The sequence below is a fragment of the Chlamydotis macqueenii genome, chromosome 25 (assembly GCF_036417535.1).
Source record: "Chlamydotis macqueenii isolate bChlMac1 chromosome 25, bChlMac1.mat, whole genome shotgun sequence".
In the NCBI taxonomy this organism is placed as follows: Eukaryota; Metazoa; Chordata; class Aves; order Otidiformes; family Otididae; genus Chlamydotis; species Chlamydotis macqueenii.
Genome location: NC_141580.1, coordinates 2,541,046 through 2,560,456, shown reverse-complemented (window position 1 = coordinate 2,560,456; position 19,411 = coordinate 2,541,046). Strand labels below are relative to the sequence as shown.

The window sequence follows — 19,411 nt, the reverse complement described above, 5'->3', positions numbered from 1 at the left end:
TTGAGCAAATGTGTTTATTTAGACCCAGGGCAGGGGCTGGGGGGGGACTGCAGCTTCTTTCCGTCATCAAATCTCTGAATCTGTTTTGATGGGATTGCAGAGGTGTCCCCAGGTCCCTCTTGGTGACAGTGGCACAGTGGTAGTGGCAGGGAGGGGGCTGGGGGAGCACCATGGTTCCCAGGGAAAGCAGGATGGGGTAAGTGGCAGTGGGGACCTGCTGGGGAAGGGACAGGAGGTCTGACAGGAGCGAGGAGGTCTTGGTCCTGTTCCAATACCGTGGGGAAGGGAGAGCCCAGAGCTGGGGCCCTGGAGCTCCCTCAGGGTGGCAGGAGGGAGATGCCCCGGGGATGTTCCTCTAAAGCCACCAAAGTCAAATGTCTGTGACAGGGGCAAGGTCTCTGGCTGTGGATCTGCATCAGCCCCTCGGTTGTGGCTCCGTTGGGTCCTGGCGGGGTGGGAGAGGTACTGCGGGGAGAAGTGGCTGAGTCCGGAGCAAGCTGTGCCATGCTGACGGTGCTCTGAGCATCACTGGGCTGCGTTCTGCCCCCGTGGAGGGTCGGGGGGGAGCAGAGGCCGTTGGCTGTCCTGGTCCTTGGTGGATGAGGGAGTTGGGGTGAGTGGAGGGGACTGGCTGCCGGGCTTCAGGCTCTGCTAGAAGTTTTCCTGGTCCTGACCGTCAGCCTCTTCAAAATCAAAAGAGGGGCGTGCTGTGAGTGGAGAGCCCCTCTGCGCCCTCCGCCACCCGAGACAGACCCTGTCCATCTGAGCTCAGTGTCCCATCCTCTGTGTGACCCCAAACCCGTGGATGGGAAGCTCCATAGGGAGGACAGCTGGGTCCTCTCTGACCTCTGCCCCCGCAAACTGGCCAGCAAGTCCCCATCAATCAAGGTGGGGCTCCTCCATCCCCACTCACCGCCCTCTTTCCCCTGGGTCCAGGGGCTCAGCGCAGCCCAGGCTGGCCCTTCGGGGTGGATGGGTCCCCATCAGGGTCCCCATGGTGGGGTGACCGCTCTGTCCCTACCTGAGCTGCAAGGGGCACTGTAGGCAGCATCCGTGCGGTCGCCTGCAATGGGAAGAAGGGTGAGCAATGGGCTCAGGGTGAGCTGCTCCCGTTAACGAGCCAAAGCTCGTCAGTGTGAACTGACAGCTCGGCCAGGCACCCCGGGACCGCGTCCCTGGAAAGGCTCACCTGTCTCGTAGTAGTCGTACAGCGTCACGGTGGCCGGCTGGAGGTTCTTCACTAGGAAGTCCTGTGTAGCGGTGAAGGCGAAGGTCTCCTCCTCCTTTGTCAGCTGTGGAGACAGCCCAGGCGTGAGCTGCGGCCATCCACGATGGGGAAGCATCCCCACACCCCAGCGCACGGGGTCCTGTTCACGTCCCCGTGCCCCATCTCACCTGGTCCAGGTAAATTGTCACCTGGTCGGGCTGCACCTCCACCTTCTTCACCAGCTTCTGCCTCTTGAGCTGCAGGGACGTGAGGCAGGACAGGCGGTGGCTGCTCAGTGGGTGCCCCAGCCGGGGCCAGCACCCCAAGTGGGTGCCCCTCTGTGTCCCACGGCCCCCAAGGGGCAGGGACTCAGTGGCAGGGTGGAGCAGGGGGGCTTCTCACCTCCACAACAGAGCTCTTGTCTGGGATGTAGCCAGATGGCAGCTTGGCCTCGATGACAACCATGTTGGTGGTGGGCCGCTCCCCCGTGTACCTACAAGGGCAGAACCCCGTGGTGGGGTTGGGCTCTGCCGTCCTCCCTCAGCTGCTCCCATTGTCCCCAAACTCGGGGGCAGCCTCGTCCCCTACCGTGCCCGGAGGAGGAGGCGGAAGCGGGTGCTGGCATCCCCCCTGCACTCCCTGGGCTCCGTCTCCACATGGAGGTTGAATGTCCCCGTGCTCGGAGGGGGTGGCACGTTATAGCGCAGGGTCACCTAGGGTGATGCAGGAGGGTCAGGGCCACCGAGCGGGTACCGCACGGCAACGGGGAACCCGGGCAGGACCCACCTGCACCAGGGCACAGCCCTGCCCGCGGGCTTGCACCCTGTACGTCCCCGGCAGCTCGGGCAGAGCCGCCCGCTGCAGCACCAACCGGTTGCTGTTGTGCAGCACAAAGTCCTGCCTGGTGCCCGTCGGGGACGTCACATTCACCGTGAAGTCCCCGTTGCTGCCGTACGTCAGGGCGGCGTACTTGGCCAGGGCTTGCAGGGCCACCACAGTGTCCTGGGCATGGAGAAAGCACCGAGCCGGGTCACTCACCCGTAATTACAGGTAGGGGGAAGGGACGCTCAGAGCAGCCCCGCGGACCCACGTGCCGGTACCTGCGTGGAGGCGAAGCCCCCGTAAGGGTTTTGCTGCTTGCTGAGCCAGCGAACAATTTGGGAGGCAGTCGTCAGGTCGGCAGAGGACACTTGGGGCTGGGAGAGGTAGGCCAGCAGGACGTAGGCAGTCATCTCCACCTCTGCCGGTGCAGCAGCAGCCCAGGAGGGCTGCGAGGAGGGCAGAGCCTTCCCCTTCCTCTGCCAGTGGAGCTGCCCCTCTGGGAGAGCCGGGAGCGGGAGCTCAGCCCCCTGCTCCGAGGGTCGCGGTAGCCTTGGGGTGGGATGGGGTGACCCAGGCAGAGGTGCCACTGCCCGCGTCAGGTGGTACCTGCGGTGATGCTGTGCTGGGCCAGGCTCTGCAGCTGGGTCTGCTGCTGCTCCCTGCGCCCCGCCAGCCCAAAGACGTAGGCGAGCAGGGCCTGCGTGTAGGGGTCGTCGGTGACCGAAGCCTCCAGGCACTGCAGGGCTAAGCTCACCTTTGGGTCCTGGCACGAGAGCAGAGTCAGGAGCCAGCCCGCGGGCGTGGGGGTTGCTCAGAGACCCCCGTTCTGTCCCGTGAGATTAGTTGTGCCTAGGAGGTGGAACAACCGGACTCCCTGCCCCAGCACCCCTCCCTGCCCCACCAGCCCCTCTGGGGAAGATGGGGTCATCCTCACCGTTGGGGACAGCCCCAGCTCCAGCATCGCAGCCGTGACATAAGCCGACAGCGAGAGCTCGTCTGAGACACCACCCTGCAAAGGGGACAGCGGGAGACCGGTCCGGCCATGCCGTACCACCGGCACAGGGACTTCCCCACTGCCTAGCCCACGCACTGGGGACGTGCTGGGGCCAACCCGGCTCTGACCACGTGTCCCAGTGTCCCCCCACAGCCCACCGACCCACCTGCAGGGCGTTGTTGAAGAGCTTCCCCACGCTGCGGAAGCAGCCCGTCTCACGTTGCTTCTTCTGCAGCCAGCGCAGTGCGTCCGTGATGTGCCGCTCCTCGATGGCCACGTAGGCTCTGGCTTGCCCAAAGGACTTGAGGACAAATGCTGTCAGCCTACAAGGCAGAGGGACAACGGGGGGATGGGAGACAGGGGCTCGGGTACTCTTGGGTGGCAGGAGGAGCCCTGGGATGGCCGGTCCCTGAAGGACCAAGCCCTGCGAGGTCCCTCACCAGGTGTTGCCCTCGGGATCGCTCTTCCCGAAGGCGCTGTAAGAGCCATCATCGTGTTTGTAGAGCAGCTCTCGCTGGTACCCTGCAGGGAAGAGATTGGAATGAGTCTTCACATGGTGGTTTTCACCCCCTTGGGGGACCCCAGAGGCTGCCTGCAGCGCAGACCCACCCTGGGGCACAGGTAGGAAATGGGGAGGGGGGGATATGGAGTGGTGGTGTCCCTCGGCAGCCGGGCAGGGTGGGACGGGGAGAGGAGGGAACTGGGGATGTTTACCGCTCTGCAGGAAGCCCTGCGCCTTGGCACGAATGTCAGGGTGCAGCTGCCCACTCTTCTCCAGGTACTGCTGGATGTAGATGTTGGGGGCGAAGCGGACCATGTTCTGCTCCCCACAGCCGTAGGGCATGGCCAGGAGGCGGTCCAGGTTCTGCAGAGCGTTGCCCATGATGTCACCTGTCCCACGGGATATGAGGAGCACCATCATCAGCCGTGTCCCCCGAATCCCCTCCCATCTCTGCTCTGGGTGGTTCCACCTCCTGCTGAGCCTGGGCGATGGAGCTCTGCACCCTCCCTGTCCCAGGTGGTCCCTCATCCCCTGCCTGTCCCTTACCCATCACGGTGACGTGGGCTCGCTGGGAGCCCTCCAAAATATTTGCAGGAACCTCCAGGGAGATTTCTTCAGCGACTGTGGGGATAGAGGGGAATGACAGTGGGGATGCCCAGCTCCTCCTGGCCTCGTCCTACGGCACCCTCACCCACCCCCCCTTCCTGCTCTGACCTTCCATGGGCTCAAGGCTGAGTTGGGGCACCTCAGCTAGGAGCCTCTACAGACCCTGGTCCTTGGCTCCTCTGGCCTGATGGCTTTCATGACCAGTGGCCAAGTGTCCCTGCCCTACATTCCCGCGGCACTGCCAGACACCCCCAGCCAGTCCTACCTTCCTGGCAGAGAAGGGAGTTATGGGCCTTTTCCACCAGGATGCCGCCAGGCTGTGGGGAAGCACCATCAGAGTCAGTCAGGAGAAGGCACCAGCCGTGTCCCGCTGTCCCCCTGGGTGGTGCCTGCAGCCGGGGCTCAGGGCTGGGTGCTGTCCCACTTCCAGTCCTCCTGCTGCACCCCGAAGGTTCTCGGACCCTCTCCCCAGACCCATCCTGCTTTCCTCCTCCATAACCCGTCTGACCTGCACCAGCAAGGGCTTTATCACAGTGTCCGTGCGCCCCTGGGCTGGCACCACAGGCATCTCATTGCCGCAGAGCTCCTTGGAGCTGAGGGCCTCGGTGCTGACAGTGATGTTCACCTCCCCTGTGGATACAAGCGTAGTACTCAGTCCCCATGGAGCCCCCCAGCCCACACCAAAGCCCTACGGGCTTGCATCAGCCCTGGGGTTTTGTGTGGGGCTGGCTGGATTGGGATGGAGGTCACCAGCTTGAGGAACAGTGCTGGGAGGCAAGAGGGAGGGTGACAATGGAGCAGAGGAGAGGTGGCATTGCATTTGCTCCCATCCTCCCAGCCCACTCCATCCTCCAAGGGGGTCCCCAAGCAGTAGGGCAGGGGAGTCCCACCACAACCCTGGTGCCCTGTACCCAGGCTGGTGGCTCGCACGCCCCATCGGAAGGTCCTCGCTTCATCTGCGCAGATGCAACCACCATAGACCTCATCCGCGCTTGCTGACACCTCCAGCTCTGCCGAGTTCACCAGTGTCACCTGAACCTGATGGACCATGGCCACAGCTCCATCAGCCCCCGCCAGACCCCAGACCCAGGGCCCCCCTCCCCAGCCCCACTCACCCGCAGGCACTGCCGCAGGTAGTTGAAGACAGTGGCTACAAGGGTGAAGGCTTCATGGCGGACCACGGCGTAGGGCAGCGCCAGATCCACGAAGAAAGGCTTGAAGGCCGTGAGGTTGGTGGCAGGGGCCAGCCCCAAGCCCTGCGGGGACGTGCAGAACATTCCAGCTTCCCACTCAGTGATGGCGTCAGGCACCGTCAGCACCACCTCTGCAGAGCCCCCCTCCCTGTGGGATGAAGAACATCATGAGACCATCCCACCACATTCACCCACAGCTGGTGTCATTCCCAGCCGGGCTGGCTCTCTCCCTATGGGAGAAGGAGCTGTCCTGAGGTCCCCAGCCTCCCTCCGTGCAGAAGGGGAGGTGGGGAGAGGACCAGCCCCATGGGGACCATCCTCACTCACCCCACGGGGACCAGGTCCCACAGCCACGTCTCTGGGAAATATGTCCGAGGTGCTGGTGGCTCTTCCTGGACAGCAACTGCTGGCATACCACTGCCCACTCTCGGAACATCAGCTTCCCTCAGCAAATAACTGACAGAAGGATGAAAGCTACCTGGAAAAGGCAGAGTAGAAATTAGGGTCCACAAGTCTCTGCATCTCAGCTGGACGTCGCCTGCAGGAGGCCCCAAGATGGACAAAATCCTTTTCAATCCTCTTCAATCCCTTTGATGCCAAGTGTATTTTCAGGATGGCCTCAAGTCCCCCCGAGGTGACGGGAGCCAGGAGTGGGCATCAGGTCTCTGCTCTCTTCTCCCGGGGGGGCTCAGTGGAGTGGGCAAGCCGAGGGCTGTGCTGACCTCCAATACGCTGGGGACCCGCAGCCCCAGGCAGGCCGAACCTCTTCCTGCAAACATCGCTGGTCTTGGCGTTGGTGAAAAGTTTCAGTGCTGCATTCTGTGAAAAAGAAAAGAGGTTGTCCATCTCCGAAGCTCAGTGGGAGGACTATCCCCATCCCAGCACTAAAGAGTCACAAGGTTGCAGGAGAAGACAAGTGGAGAAGGACCAGAGTCTGGGGTCAATGGGAAAGGGGAGGACCTTTTCCACAAGTGGGGCTTTCACGGGATGTTGCTGTGCTTTCCCAGCACCCTGAGCAAACCAGAGTTGGCTTCTGGATGAAGAGGAACCAGGAGACACAGGCAGACAGGGTCTTTACCTGAAATAACTTGTAGGTGTACATCTTGGAATTCCTCTGAAAAGGGGGAGGTAAGTAATGCCTCCTTAGCGGGGAAATGAAGTCTTGTCGTCTCAGTGCAATTGGGCCGATGGGAATGTCAAAGTCAGGGGGAAAGTCCCAGGAAAATGCTGAACAGGGCGGTGGATCTTGAATGCTTCGAGGGTAGTCGAATTTGGGGAGTACTTTGTAGACCTGGGAATAGACGTCTGCTAGGTACAAAACCAGCCAGGTACCTACCCCCTGCCCAGGAGCAGGACTACCCAGGAGCCACCATGGCATGGAGTGCCCATAGGGGAGGCCCAAGCCAATGTCATCTCTTCCCCCTGCCATCCCCAGCTGGTCCCTGGGGCTGCAGAAGGGACCTTGGGCAGTGCCACCACTCACCGTCTCTGTGTTGAGCTCAGCCTCAGGCTTCAAGAGCAGCACGCTGCGGTCCACAGCACGGATGGCGCACAGGGACCCTGGGGCAGCCTCCAGCTCCAGCTGCAGCACTGAGCCAGGCAGAGCCCTGTCTTCCGAAAAAGCCATCTTCACCTGGGGAGGGACAGGGGCGTCAGGAGGCAAGGGCAGGAGGGGGAGCCACCTCCCATGGAGGAGCAGGACCAAGCCATGGACATGGAGGTCTCTTCTGGATAAGGATAAAAACAGGCTCAAGGGTTTGGGGATCAGGGCGTGGGTTAAAGAGACTGTAACGCTGTGATAGGTCTGGAGCAGGATGGACCTCAGGGCGTGCAGCTATGGACAAGCCATGGAGCGATTCCCCTGTCTCCAGCAGCTTCCACTCACCTTGTTGGTGAAACACTTGGCCACCTTGAGCTCAGTGCTGTCAGCCACCATCTCACCATCAGGCAGCACCGCATAGCCCAGCACTTTGGCCATGGGCGCCAACTCGGGGCCAATGGGCAGCTCCAGGGAGAAGGAACCTCTCAGGCCTGGGCCGTGGGAGAGGAGGGCGGATGAGGACCAGGCATGGAGAGCAGAGCCCTGTACAGCCCGTCCATGCCTTCGGACCTACCAGCCTCTGCAGGCAGCTCTTTCCTGAGGACAGTGGCAATGATCCCCTTGGCCAGAACCTGCAGAGGAGGAAATGGGAACAATGAAACTGATGCTGAGTGTGAAAATGCCCTAACGGAAGATGGACCCAAAGGCAAGAATGTCAGGATGGTTTTTGACCTTGCCTAGTCTCCAGTCACCCCCAAAATCTCCCACTAGCATGCAGGTACAACAGTGCCAGCAGACATCTCTGCTCAACATGTGTAGGTCCCTCAGGCTAGCTAGGACAGGTTGCTCAATGTCCTCAGGGACGCGACCATGACCATGTGTGTAGATGTGGACCTTCACATACAACCACCCTAATGCCTCCTTCCCTGGGCCGAAGCTCACCAGGAAGACCACATCCAGCCTCTCCAGCTCAGTCCCTAAGGCCTCCTTGCTGAAGATGTAATCCACCCAGAGGCGCTGGGGCTGGCTGCAGGGCAGCTCGCTCTCCAGCCGGCGGATCCGCAGGAAGCTCTTGCTCGCTGAGAAGAAGGGGCTGAGGTTCGCGTAGGCATGTTGGAAGACGAGTGTTGAGCCATGGTTCTGGGTGTGAGCTGTCTCGTTTACTTGACCCTGAGCAACGGAAGTAGAAATTGGGGTGGTGAAGCCATCCAGTATCCACAAGGTGCTGGTCCCATCACCGGGGGATGCAGGTTCTTGGCTTGGAGCTGCGCCCAGCCCCGTACGACTGGAGGAAGCAGCACAGGGACCCCCGAGGGGTGGTAGATGGGTCGCTTACACGCAGGGAGACCATGCCATTCCAACTAGAGGTCTCCAGCTCAAAGGTGGCTCTCCCCTGTACGTCTGTCAGGAAGGTCTGTCTCGTATCCTTTCCTTGCTGGCTAACGACCAGCAAGAGCTGCTTCTGCGGCAGCGCGGCGCCGTCGGCTCCCTTCAGCAGCATCTGCGTTGGGAAGGAAGGGGAGATGCCCGGGGTTGGGCTGCAGGCGTGGGGCAGAGGGCAGGGGTGGGAGAACGGGGCTGGGGGGTCAGTGGGAGTGAAACTGGGTGCAGCTGGGTGCAGGGGAGCCCTGTAGGGTGTGCCCCCCCCTCCTCCCCCCCCCGTTACCATCCCAGTGTAGGGGATGCCCGGCTTGTAGAAATCATCGGTGTTTTCAAAGGTGACAGTGAAGATTTCGGGCAAAATCTTGCAGCTCTTGGTGTTTTTCAACTCCAGCCCTGTGGAGAGGGTGTGGCGAGCTGAGGGTGTTGCAGGGACACAGGGCCCAGGCTATCTGCTGCCAGCTCCCCTGTCACGGTGCAGAAAAGGTGCCTCGACGGCACGTTTTAGCCCTAAAACCAGTCTGCAGAGACTTCAGAAAAGGCTCTTCACCAAAGCACCACGATGCAGGGCCACCTCAGTGCCGGTGGACCTGGGCAAAACCCCTGGTCTCTCTTTTTTTCCCGAAGCCAAGCTGCTGGCAGTCGTTTCTGGTGTGACCGAGGTGGTGGGTAAGGGATGAGCTCGAAGGATGAAGCCACACCACCAGACTGGGTGAAGCCACTGCTCTGCATTGCAAGGACTCAGCTCACTGCCAGCTGTCGTGTTTGGAGAGTGGTTGGATCTTGGAAAGGCGTTTTTGCCTCCTGACCGTTTCTCTGGTTGGAATTGGAAGTGTCACCTGACTGACCTGGCTCACCTCCCTGCCTGGACCCCGTCCCTGCACCCCTAAATCACAGCATTGCTTTCGGGCTTCCCTGGAGAAGGGCAACACCCCCATGGCACGTGCATTTGGGTGCACTTGGGAATGAACGTGAAGCCACGCACCAGCAGCAATGCCCGTCCCCAAGCTGGAGAACGTCACCATCACTACCTGTCCCATCCTCCACCAGCGATGCCTGGACTTGGAATTGCTTCTCATACGTAGAGCTGGTCAGGTTGAAGGCAGTTATCAAAACCTCTGTTGAAAAGCAGCCGTTCTCAGTCTGGAGGGGAGAGTCGACCCCGTTAGCAGCCATCCCAGGAAAGGGCTGTCCCAGCAGCACCTGCGCTCCGCAGCTGTGCTCACCTGCCCGCTAAGCGCGATGCAGTTCATCTCTTTCTTGAGGGCACCGTTAAGACTGTACAGGATCCCAATGTGCCTGAGGGGCTGGCACAAGCTGGCCTGGACCTTTCCTTGGACAGGCTTCCCGTAGGTGTACCTGTTGGGTGGAGGGTGGTGAGGGTGTGCCTGATGGACCACAACATGTCCGATCTCCCCATCCCGTCCCTCTTCCCGGCATAGCCTGTTTCGGGCTCACCGTCCACAAATCTTCATCTGGAACTTCTCGTCCTTCTCCAGCACCACAGCAGGGAGATCAATGGTCATCTCAAACTTGGGCAGCACTGATGGAGAAGGAAAGGGAGAGAGGGTCGGAACTCTGAGGACAAGGACAACGGTGCCTGGGTGGCCAGGAGGGCCAAGACATGCTACCCACAAGGACATCATGCCAAGGTGGGGCTCCCACCCTCCATGCACCTCCCGGTCCCCGCGTACCATATTCCTCCACACTGAAGGAGTGGCTCTTCCCCTCCACCTCGATGATGTACGTGCCCAGGGCCGGCTCCGCAGCCAGCGGGAGGGACAGGTCCACGATACCCTGCTGCGGGCTCACCTCCTGCCACTGTGCGATGCGGTTCCCGCTGGGATCCTGCGCACGGGAACACGTGACATCAGCACCCCGGGGAGCCCAGCACCCCGCAATAAAACAGCCCGTAGCTGCGTTGTTTCTCCTCTCCCAGTGGCGTTGCCTTCCCAAGCCCACACCACCCAGGACCCTCCCTCTCTCCCTCAGACTGACCTTCAGGAACACAAAGGGCAGCTGCAAGGCAAAGAGAAGATGGTTAGAGGAGAAATTCAAAGCCTTCCTTGAGGGTCTCACCAGGGTGGGGACATCTACGGAGCCGTGGATGGAGTAGAGTGAGGGTTGTTTGTGGGATCTTCCAAGCCTTCAGTTCGCTTTGGGATTGATTTTGAGCCTGAGGGCAGCTCTAGCTGGGATGAGCTGAGGGCACTTCCAGCATGGCACGGAGAGGTGGTGTCTCCTAGTGCCTTCACAGGAAGCCAGCAACCATTTCATCTGGGAACCTCCTGCACTTCCAGAGACTCAGCTGATTGCTCCGGGGTGCCGGAGACTGAACTCACCTCTAATCCTGGTGTCTGATGGATGTCAACAGCACTTTCCCTGCTTCCCGCTCACCATTGCTATGTCCCTAACTGAAACTTGACCTGGGGATGCTCCCAGGTCACACAAGCAATTCTACTTTCTCTTTCCTTAGCCTGTGTGAACAACATAGGGCATCCCTGCCCCAGGGGAGCACAGCCATCCAGGCAGGATTCCCAAGGGGAAAGGCGCTGCCTGACTCCCACACCCCTCTCGTGGCCTGCTGAGACTGTGGGAGGGCAGCGCAGAAGAGCCCCATCGCCTCCCCCCTTCCCCAGTCCTGCTCTCACCTTCTCGTTGCTGGGAGCGAAGTCTTTATCCAACGAGACAATTCGAAACTTCACTGGAAAGAGCAAACGGAGACGCAGAGGTGAGTGGTGGGTGCGTCCGCAGGGAGAGAGGATGGGGAAGATGGATGGAAATTCAGCCTGAGTCCCGCAGTGGGGCACAGCCCCTCGAGCAGCACAGCCTCCAGCGTGTCCTGGCATTGCCCCGGGCCAGTGCTGGGGGTCCCAGTGCATCCCAGGCTGAGCCCTCCTATTTCCATGCAGCGTAGGAGCAAGGCTGAGCTCCTGCACCTCTCTCCCACCAGGTCCTTCAGCCCAAGCGGGACGGTCCAGTCCTGCTCCTCTCACCTTGCTGTCCAGGCTTGTAGACAGCCTTGTCTGTCTGTATGAAGACCCCAGGCCTCAGGGCTTTCAGCATCACCTCCTTCTTGCTGGAGACATCGAGGGAATCTCCCTGGATTGAGACGTGCAGGTCTACGATTTCCTCCTTCCCTTTGGCGGGGGCTGGAGCCTGCCAGGGGAAACACCAGGCACCAGGTGAGGGCGAGGGATACGCCATGGTCAGGATGCTCTGCTCGCTCTGAGTGACCCAGAGCACTCCTTGCCCACAGGGACACCTCCCCCAAGCCAGGGGCTGGGAAGAAATGTCCCCCCAACACCCTGCCCTGGTCTGCAGGTCTGCTGCTGGGGGATTCCTTCAGCCACCGAATAACTGGGCTGAGCCTCGAGTCATTTTGCCTGCGTGGAGGATGAGACCCTACCAAAAGATGGGGAAGTCATGCCTGCTCCTAGCACCATGCAGGACCACAGCTCCCCAACTCAGGGGAGTTGGTGGAAACTGCTCTGCCTGGAGACCGTGGGGTGTCCTGGGCATCCCCCTCCACGCTTACAGCTGTGCCTGGGGTGACACTCACAGGGAAGGTGATGTTCAGGTACAGATGAGGCTCCTGGACCTTCCTCTCCAGCAGGGTGATATTATGGGTCCTGTCTGCTCTCTGCAGCTGGACGTTCACCTGGACGGGCTTTTGGAGGCCACTGAGATGGACCCACAGTGTCGCTGTGTGGGGGTGGTAGAGCACGGCTGGGGATGTGACCACGTAATGCCTGGCAAGGAGAAGTGCTGACACAAGAGGCATGGGGACGAGACGCATCCCGAGACAGCCCCCATGGAGGGCTTGAAGAGCTCCTGGATGCACAGAAACCTGTGCTGCGGTGCAGAACCACCTCCCCCAGCCTCCCCACTCTGCTGCTGGGCTCCCCGTGACTTCCCAGCTCAGCAAGGCAAAGGCTTTGCTCACACGAGGGCTGCAAGTGAAGCAGCACCCGCAATAAACCTTCCCAGGGCCACCAGCTGCAGCAGCCGAAGGCTCACCGGCAGGCACAACCTCCCGCTCCAGACATTTCCACCTTGGCCAACGATCACATGCACGGGAAGGATGATGTCCAGCCAAGGAGGCAAGACTAAATGCCCTCCCACCAGACACGACGGACAGACATGGAGAGGGCTTACGGTGCTGCAGATGCCCCAGCTGTGTGGTGCAAGATGAGGAGCAGGATGGGCAGGACAGCTGGGGACCTCATGTCTCCAACTGCAAGCAGACGTCAGGGACGGCCACAGCCTCCTCCTCTGGGTGTTGGATTGCTGTAGACTTGTGTCTGTCCTGCTGCCGGCTCTGGAATGAGATCTTTGCTTTCCATCCAGTGAGCAAACAAGGGTTGGCAGAGGGATGCAGCGTGGACCTGCAGATATAGCCAAGGCAATGTTTACCGTCTGCCCACAGCCTCCTGGGTTCAAGGCTCTGGCGGATTTTTGCAATTTGAGGGAAGGTTCTCATAGGCTACAGAGGTTCAAAACCAGGGGGCAGGACCCACCTACACACTGCTTTACCGGGAAATGATGGCAGCAGGAGGCGGGAACGAGTTTCCCAAATGCAAGTAGGCAGCACATCACGAGAACGGTCTGTGAGTTGATGGCGATTTCTCAGAAGGGTTTGTTCCCAGGTATTTCCGATTTAGCCAAACAGTAGATGTTTGGGCTGATCACAGGTCTCAGGCTGTCTTTTTGCCCAGTTTCCACCAATTTTGTCAAATCAGTTATGGGCACAGGAACATGACTCCATTGGGCTTCCGTGCCAGCTCCACCAGCTCCCGTTGCTCCGCGCACCGTGCCTGGGAGCCAGACACCAGCCAGGGCGTGGGCCAAGCTGCCTCTTCCTGCCCTGGTGGGAATTTAGGGAAGTTGAGGCAGCTCCGTGACAGACACAGTGTCCAGAGTGCACCCCCTGCTCCAGGGTTTTGGAGACCCCTTCCCCCTGGGGCCACGGGAAGGCGGAGGCAGGGCTGTGGGAAGCCGCGGACGGGGCTGACCCCTTTCCCACACACTCTTGAATGACCAAGTCTGCTGTCCCCATGCCTGCCCTGGTCAAGTATGGCTGGATACAGCCCTGTGCTCACCTCCCTGCCCTTTGGGAGCAGCCCCACATATGTCGGTGTCCAGCAGGGGCTGGTCCCTCACAGACATGAGGGGGAGCATGGCCCCGAGTCCGTCCTGCCACCCCAGGATGTAGGCACCTTGGGAAAGAGCTGAGGGGTCAATCTGCAGAGGAACGAAAGGCTCTGCTCACCCTCTGGTTTGTGTGTGAGGTTGCACCTACACCAGAGCAGCTGGAGACACCAAATCCAAGGTGCAAAGGCCTCTGTGGGCACAACCACCACCCTGAGCATTTCCACCGCGACCAGCGACCACAGTCATGGCAAGAATTGTCATACCGCTAAAACCAGCCACCATCCACCTGGCATGAACAGGGCTTATGGCGTTACAGATGCTCCAGCTGTGAGGATGCAAAGCAGCAGGCAGGGTAGACCCCGTGCTTGGAGGACCAGTGGAAGCAAGGTGGTCTCAGAGCCCCTATGCTGCATTTTCTTCCTCTCGTCAAGCTTTTGCCTCCCTGCTGCCAGCAAGCAAAAGCCAGCGAGGTCACTGGCTGGGACTCACTGTCCGGCCCAGACAGTGTTTAACCAGCAGAGCCAAGCTTTGCTTAGTCCAAGGCTGTGGGCAGCTAAACCACAGCCATGGTGGTGGGCACGTGATGGGACCACCGAGCCAGCTGGGACCTGCCAGACTATGCTGCATGTAGGGAGCCCTGGCAGGAAGGAAGGGAATAAAGGGTCTTTCTGGGAAATAAGATCCTTCATGTTCACTCTGCCCTTGACCATCTCCAGGTGACAGTTCCTGGTCCAGTGAGTTGTTACTTGTGGGAAGCCTCTTTGCTGCTGCTAATATTTTCACCTGGTGACATCTATCCAGGCAGACAATTGCCACAGTTCTGCAAACTTCCTCCAAAACAAGCCAGCCGCTCCAGAGAGCGGGAACGATGCCAAGCCGGAGCACTGAACCATTGTTTGGCCACGGTCCACTTGTCTTATCTGAAGATGGTCAAGGAGACCGATCCCCCTCCCCACGCTCCCCTCAGCGCCTGAGGCGCAGGCGGGACACCGTGCACACACAGCACCAGGTATGGACTCTTTAATCTTGCACCCTTGTCCCACAACGCACCATCAAGGATGCTCTTCCCGCATTGTGATATCCCCTGGACCTCCTGCCCACCCCCCAAGCCACCTACTGCGCCCTGGACCGCTCCCCAGAGCTGGCTGCATCTGGGCAGCATTGCCGGCTCGCAGGAGCCTCTGGAAGAAGCTACCCAGCAAGTCCACGGGTGGACTCCACTGCAAGTCACGTCGTCAGGGGTGGAAAATGGTGCAGGGAACCCCCAGCCCTGCCTGGCACATCTCTCCCCCCCACCCAGCGTGCGGGCAGGAGCCATCCAGGCAGACGGGGCTTGCGACCTGGGGCCAGACGCAGCGTCAGGTTCGGGTGGGACAGGCGATGCGCTGTGGAGAGGAGGCACAGTCATAGCAAGTGGTTTCGGGGAGCAGCTTGCATTGTTTTCGGGGTGCTGCCTGGTCCCCGTCCTGCACTGCTCTGCTTCTCCTTGCACCAGGGCACCGTGCTGCTCTTGCAGGCTGCCGGGGCAGTGGCAGGTCTGGTGGACACATCCGCAGGGGACACGGGGACAGCGTGGCCCAGCCTCTGGCTGTGCCACCTGCCTTATATCCCTGTGCCTAATTGTTGGTCCCAGTTCTGTCCTCCCCACCCTGTGGGCTGCCTGTACCCCTGCCAGCACCAGCACCAGCGCAGCGCGGGAGCAGAGGCTGCAGAGCGTGCTGGTTCCCACAGCAGTTTGCAGACATCTCAGCGAGGGCATCAGCCATGGTCTGGCGGACAGTCTCTGTCAGGCTGGGGACATCCTTTGTGCTCAGGCCCTGGGTTTCTACCCTGGGGAGGACTCGGATGGTGCACGTCCCTGGAGAGAGAAGGGAAAGGCCAGGGATGCTGTTAGACAAACCCACCAGGAACTAGGTCTTCCCACCAGCATCTTCCACCACCTCCCCATGCATCAGTGTCCCACAAAGATACCTCCAAGCCCCATGCGTCTCATCCCCACCGCCAGCCCTCGCTTCCAGCAATGGGTCTTCTTGTCCATCACTTACCAGAGGTGAATTTCTTATCCTTGGAGCTGAAGAAGTCCCAGTATGGGGAGAACACGACGGGGAAAATGGGAACCTGTAGGAGATGGAGGGTCAGGAGTGTCCTCCATACAGACCCTCTTCCCCAGGTGAGACTCCAGCTCCTGCCACGCCCCAGGCTTCAGCAGGTCCCCATTCCCTCCCCGGGTCCTGCACAGCAGGGTGCCTGTCCCTGGGGACTGCAGACCCCAAAAGAGCCTGATGTCCCCCATCCCACTGCCCCCAAGTGCGTGCCCACCCCACTTTGTCAAGGGCAAGCGGAGGGCGGACGATGGCCTTGCCTGAGCCTGCACGGCCAAATGGAAAGCGCCGCGCTTGAAAGGCAGCATGGATTTGTCCTGGTTCCTGGTGCCTTCAGGGAAAATCAACACTCGGAGCTGCACAGGAGAGGAAAAGACTTGAGTATGGTCCCTGACCAAATCACCCTGGGACGTGCTGTGTCAGTCCTCCCCGCACCCTCCTTGCTCCCCAACTCCCGTCTGCTGCCAGCCCCACCTCACATTTTCACGTCGCATGGTCCTGGCCGTCTGGGAGATGACATCGATTGCATCTTCTCTTTTGTGGCGATCGATGAAGATAATGCCACTGAGCCAGCAGGCCCACCCCACGGTGCCCATGTACATGAGCTCCTTCTTGGCAATGGGCACACAGCGGTCAGGAATGACCTCCACCATGCCTGAAGGATGGATGGGAGAGGAAAGAATCCATCCCTGCCCAATGACACCCAGAACCAACCAGCCCTGTGGCTGTAGTGACCCAGCATCCTCTTCCATGTGCTCTCTCTGCAGCACGCCCATAGCCCTGAGCTCCTGTCCCACCAGCTCTTCTGGCCTATGCCTACCACACTGCCCTGTACAAATGCTGGTGCTGGTCTCACTGGGACATCCTCAGATAACCTGGTCCATGCCTGCAGCACCCCAAAAGCTACCCATGCAACGATGAGCCCCCCCCTTGCACATACCCATGAGATCAAGGGAAGCTTGGTGGTTGCAAACTATCACATAAGGCTCCTTGATGTTCAGGTGCTCGGAGCCCCACACTTGCATCTTGATGCCATAGAAGCGTTTGAGGGGCAGGATGGCGGCACGTAGGAGCCTAGGGCAGAGGAACACATGTGGGGAGCAGATCAGCACAGATGGGCCTGCTTGATTTTTTTTTCCAGCCCTTCACAATCACTCGGGGAGCAAGCTGCAAGATAGGCCAGGCTAGATCCGATCTACATGAGCCAACAGCATGTCCCGAGGTGGATCTGTGCTCAGTCTCAATGGTGCTTTGCTTTTCCAAGCACAAAACCACCACAGGCTTTTTGATGTCCAGGGATGATGGGAAAGCAAGAGGAGTAGGGATGGGATGTCTGCCTGCAGCCAAGGTGCAGATCTTCACATCCCAATGAGGACAGCTGCCTCCGGCCAGGTGAGCATCACCCTGAGCACAGGCTGGAGCTGCGCGCGCGGGCTGGGAAACCTCACAGATTGCGCTGCAGATACCTACAGAGAGAGGAGCTGGACCACAGCCCAGCAGTGCCGAGCTGTAGATGGACGAGCACTGAAGATGGACACGCAGAGGAACAGTCTTGAGACTGACAGGTTTGCAGGGGTGCAGGTGTGTCCAGGGACTGTCCCTGCAGAGCTGCAGGCACCAAGCTTCATGCTGCAGGTGGAGGGGGAAGAGAGCTGGGAAGGGAAAACCAACTCCGCTTCATTCGTTAGGGGAAATGAGTGGGCCTGCAGTGTTGGGAGGAGACGGAGGTTTCATCTGTGCAGATGGAAGGGGGAACAAGGGGAGTGGTATCACCATGCAGGAAGGGTTGGACAGGAAGGGTGACATCAGGATGGCAGTGCTGATGAAGGGTGACGCTCAGGATGAGAATAACAAGAGGAATGGAGGGACGATGGAGCAACGGGGATTGCAGCACCCAGAGTGGAGATTAAAAAGCTGGTGCACTTTAGGTGTCGAAATGGGGCACTCTCCAACCCACGACACAAAGGGCAGTGGTGCCAGGGTCCACACGTCTGGCAGCGATCGGTCCCAGGGAGCCCACAGGGGACAGGGCTGTCAGCCAGAGCTCCGCATCAGATAGGGATGAGAAGAAGTTTGGGAGAAGAGAGTAGAGGCAGGCATGGTGATCAGAGGGCCCCTTGTATCAGAAAACCACCCATCCCTTGGCAGACGCAGGCTCGGAGATCCTCCTGCCTGCAGAGAAGCCCAACACTCATGGCAATGCCCCAAAGCCAGGTCTAATGACAGAAACGTGCTCCGTGCCAGAGGCTTTGGAATTTGGAGGCTGAGGAGGAGATGGAGCTTGGCACGCTGCTCTGGCAGAGGATGCCTGCGAGGTGTCGACGGAACAAGATAAGGCAGCGTGAGTCACCGCTGCGTCACGCTGTGTATTTCCAATCAGCCGGAAGCGTTTGCACCGGGGCTCAGAGCACCTCTGGACACGTGCGTGTGCGCACAGCAAGGACAAGGGAGAGAGGCTACGCAATGGCCTGATAACATCAAACCTCTGACCACGCTTCTGCCGAGAGCCCGAAATCCATCAGCACAGATACCTGACGGCTGGAGCTCAGCAAATACGACAAGCCTAGACATCTTTCACTCTGACATAATTATATCCCTTCTGGCATGCTATCATCCCCAGGAATCCAGTAACAAGACCTTCCTCCCGTGTTGCACAGCGATGTTATCTCGGCTGCCACCACCCCTGCGCACAGCTGACAGCACCAGCGCACGACTCGCCAGGACACGACTGTGCCGTGCCCCACAGCTGATGGCCCCGAGATCTCAAAGCCCCCTGCCACAGCGCGGTTCCCAGGGCTCCTGCTGAGCAGGACCCGGCTGCACGACCACGGAGACGGCGATGGCCGTGCATTTGCATCCTGCTAACGATGGTAGCTCCAACCAAAACCCCCTGTCATCCACCCAGCTGATGACTCCGGCTTTGAAATAGCAAAGAGTGATCCCTTTTGTGTTCCTTCATCCTTTAGGAACCATGAGACCCGACCCAGCTGGCCAGCTCCATCATGGCATAACCCTCCCTGGGCACGGCCAGCACCTCTTCACCACATCTCAAGAATGCGGGTGCACCCATCATTGCCGCATGGACATGACCACAGCCCTCGCCACAGCCCCAGGGCTAAACAACCATGGCTGTGGGTGTGCCCAGAGCAAGAGCTCCTCCATTGCAGCCAAGCCCCAGCCATCTCCACCTCAGAAGCACCTCCCCAAGCTGTACTCACTTCATGTTCTCCACAGAGCGTCCCCGAAGCGCCGCGAAGGGGGCCAGGAGGGTGGCCATGGCCACGATCCAGCAGTTGAAGAAGGCCACCTTGCAGAAGTAGTGGAAGGTGGCATTGTACCGGTAAAGCAGCAGGGCTGCCAAGGGCAGGAGGAGCAGCAGCCCGTGGAGCAGGATCACCTCCATCGTGCCACCTCAGCAGGAGGATGCTGGGGAGCTCAGCCCGCGGTGCCCGGAAGGAGGCGGGTGCAGCAGGGGATGCCGAGGAGCACGGCAGATGAATCAGGTGTATCAGCAGAGCAGCGCGTGGGTGTTTGGGGCTGGTCCAGGGGAAGGCACTCTGTGTAGCTTACCCTGTAGAGAGGCTCGAGGATGGACCGGCTCAGATGGGAAGCAGGCTACCCCACCAAGGGTGGAGAGTGATGGTGAGTCAGCGCCGGGGACCCTGAGTCACCCAAGGTGTCACTGCTGATAGGCGCCCTCCCGGGCTGTTAAAAGCCATTTCAGTGCCTCCGACTTGATGCAATCGGATCTGTCGCCCACAAAACCATCCATGCTCTGGGCACCTCTCCTGGCCAGAGGGACCCCAACCCTGGGAAAGGGAGTCTCAGCTGGCAGGACCAGCAGGAGCTGGTTCTGATCCACGCCTATCACCCTGGCAAGGCTTGTCACAGATCCCCGTTGGCATGGTGGC

General features: G+C 60.0%; 2 protein-coding genes across 2 annotated transcripts; both read right to left on the bottom strand.

Moving 5' to 3' along the window:
* Positions 1–12,548, bottom strand: LOC104485306 (alpha-2-macroglobulin-like protein 1). The gene is made up of 36 exons (XM_086766431.1): positions 12,403–12,548; positions 11,807–11,996; positions 11,241–11,403; positions 10,896–10,948; positions 10,243–10,263; positions 9,939–10,092; positions 9,703–9,787; positions 9,471–9,603; positions 9,276–9,387; positions 8,531–8,640; positions 8,201–8,365; positions 7,807–8,034; positions 7,439–7,496; positions 7,210–7,355; positions 6,808–6,957; positions 6,403–6,615; positions 6,047–6,143; positions 5,652–5,802; positions 5,247–5,472; positions 5,043–5,169; positions 4,640–4,761; positions 4,397–4,448; positions 4,072–4,146; positions 3,738–3,914; positions 3,464–3,545; positions 3,190–3,346; positions 2,964–3,038; positions 2,636–2,792; positions 2,308–2,525; positions 1,994–2,209; positions 1,796–1,920; positions 1,610–1,700; positions 1,396–1,464; positions 1,190–1,292; positions 1,022–1,063; positions 1–683 (listed from the first exon to the last, which is right to left on the bottom strand). Exons 1-36 carry the CDS (start codon positions 12,471–12,473, stop codon positions 652–654), a joined length of 4,446 nt encoding a protein of 1,481 aa, XP_086622557.1. The 5' UTR covers positions 12,474–12,548; the 3' UTR covers positions 1–651.
* Positions 12,549–12,986: 438 nt separating this feature from the next.
* Positions 12,987–18,903, bottom strand: LOC104485307 (1-acyl-sn-glycerol-3-phosphate acyltransferase alpha). Its single transcript, XM_086766430.1, has 8 exons — positions 18,719–18,903; positions 16,441–16,574; positions 15,980–16,155; positions 15,761–15,856; positions 15,444–15,516; positions 15,065–15,256; positions 13,347–13,463; positions 12,987–13,111 (listed from the first exon to the last, which is right to left on the bottom strand). Exons 1-8 carry the CDS (start codon positions 18,901–18,903, stop codon positions 12,987–12,989), a joined length of 1,098 nt encoding a protein of 365 aa, XP_086622556.1.
* Positions 18,904–19,411: the final 508 nt, after the last annotated feature.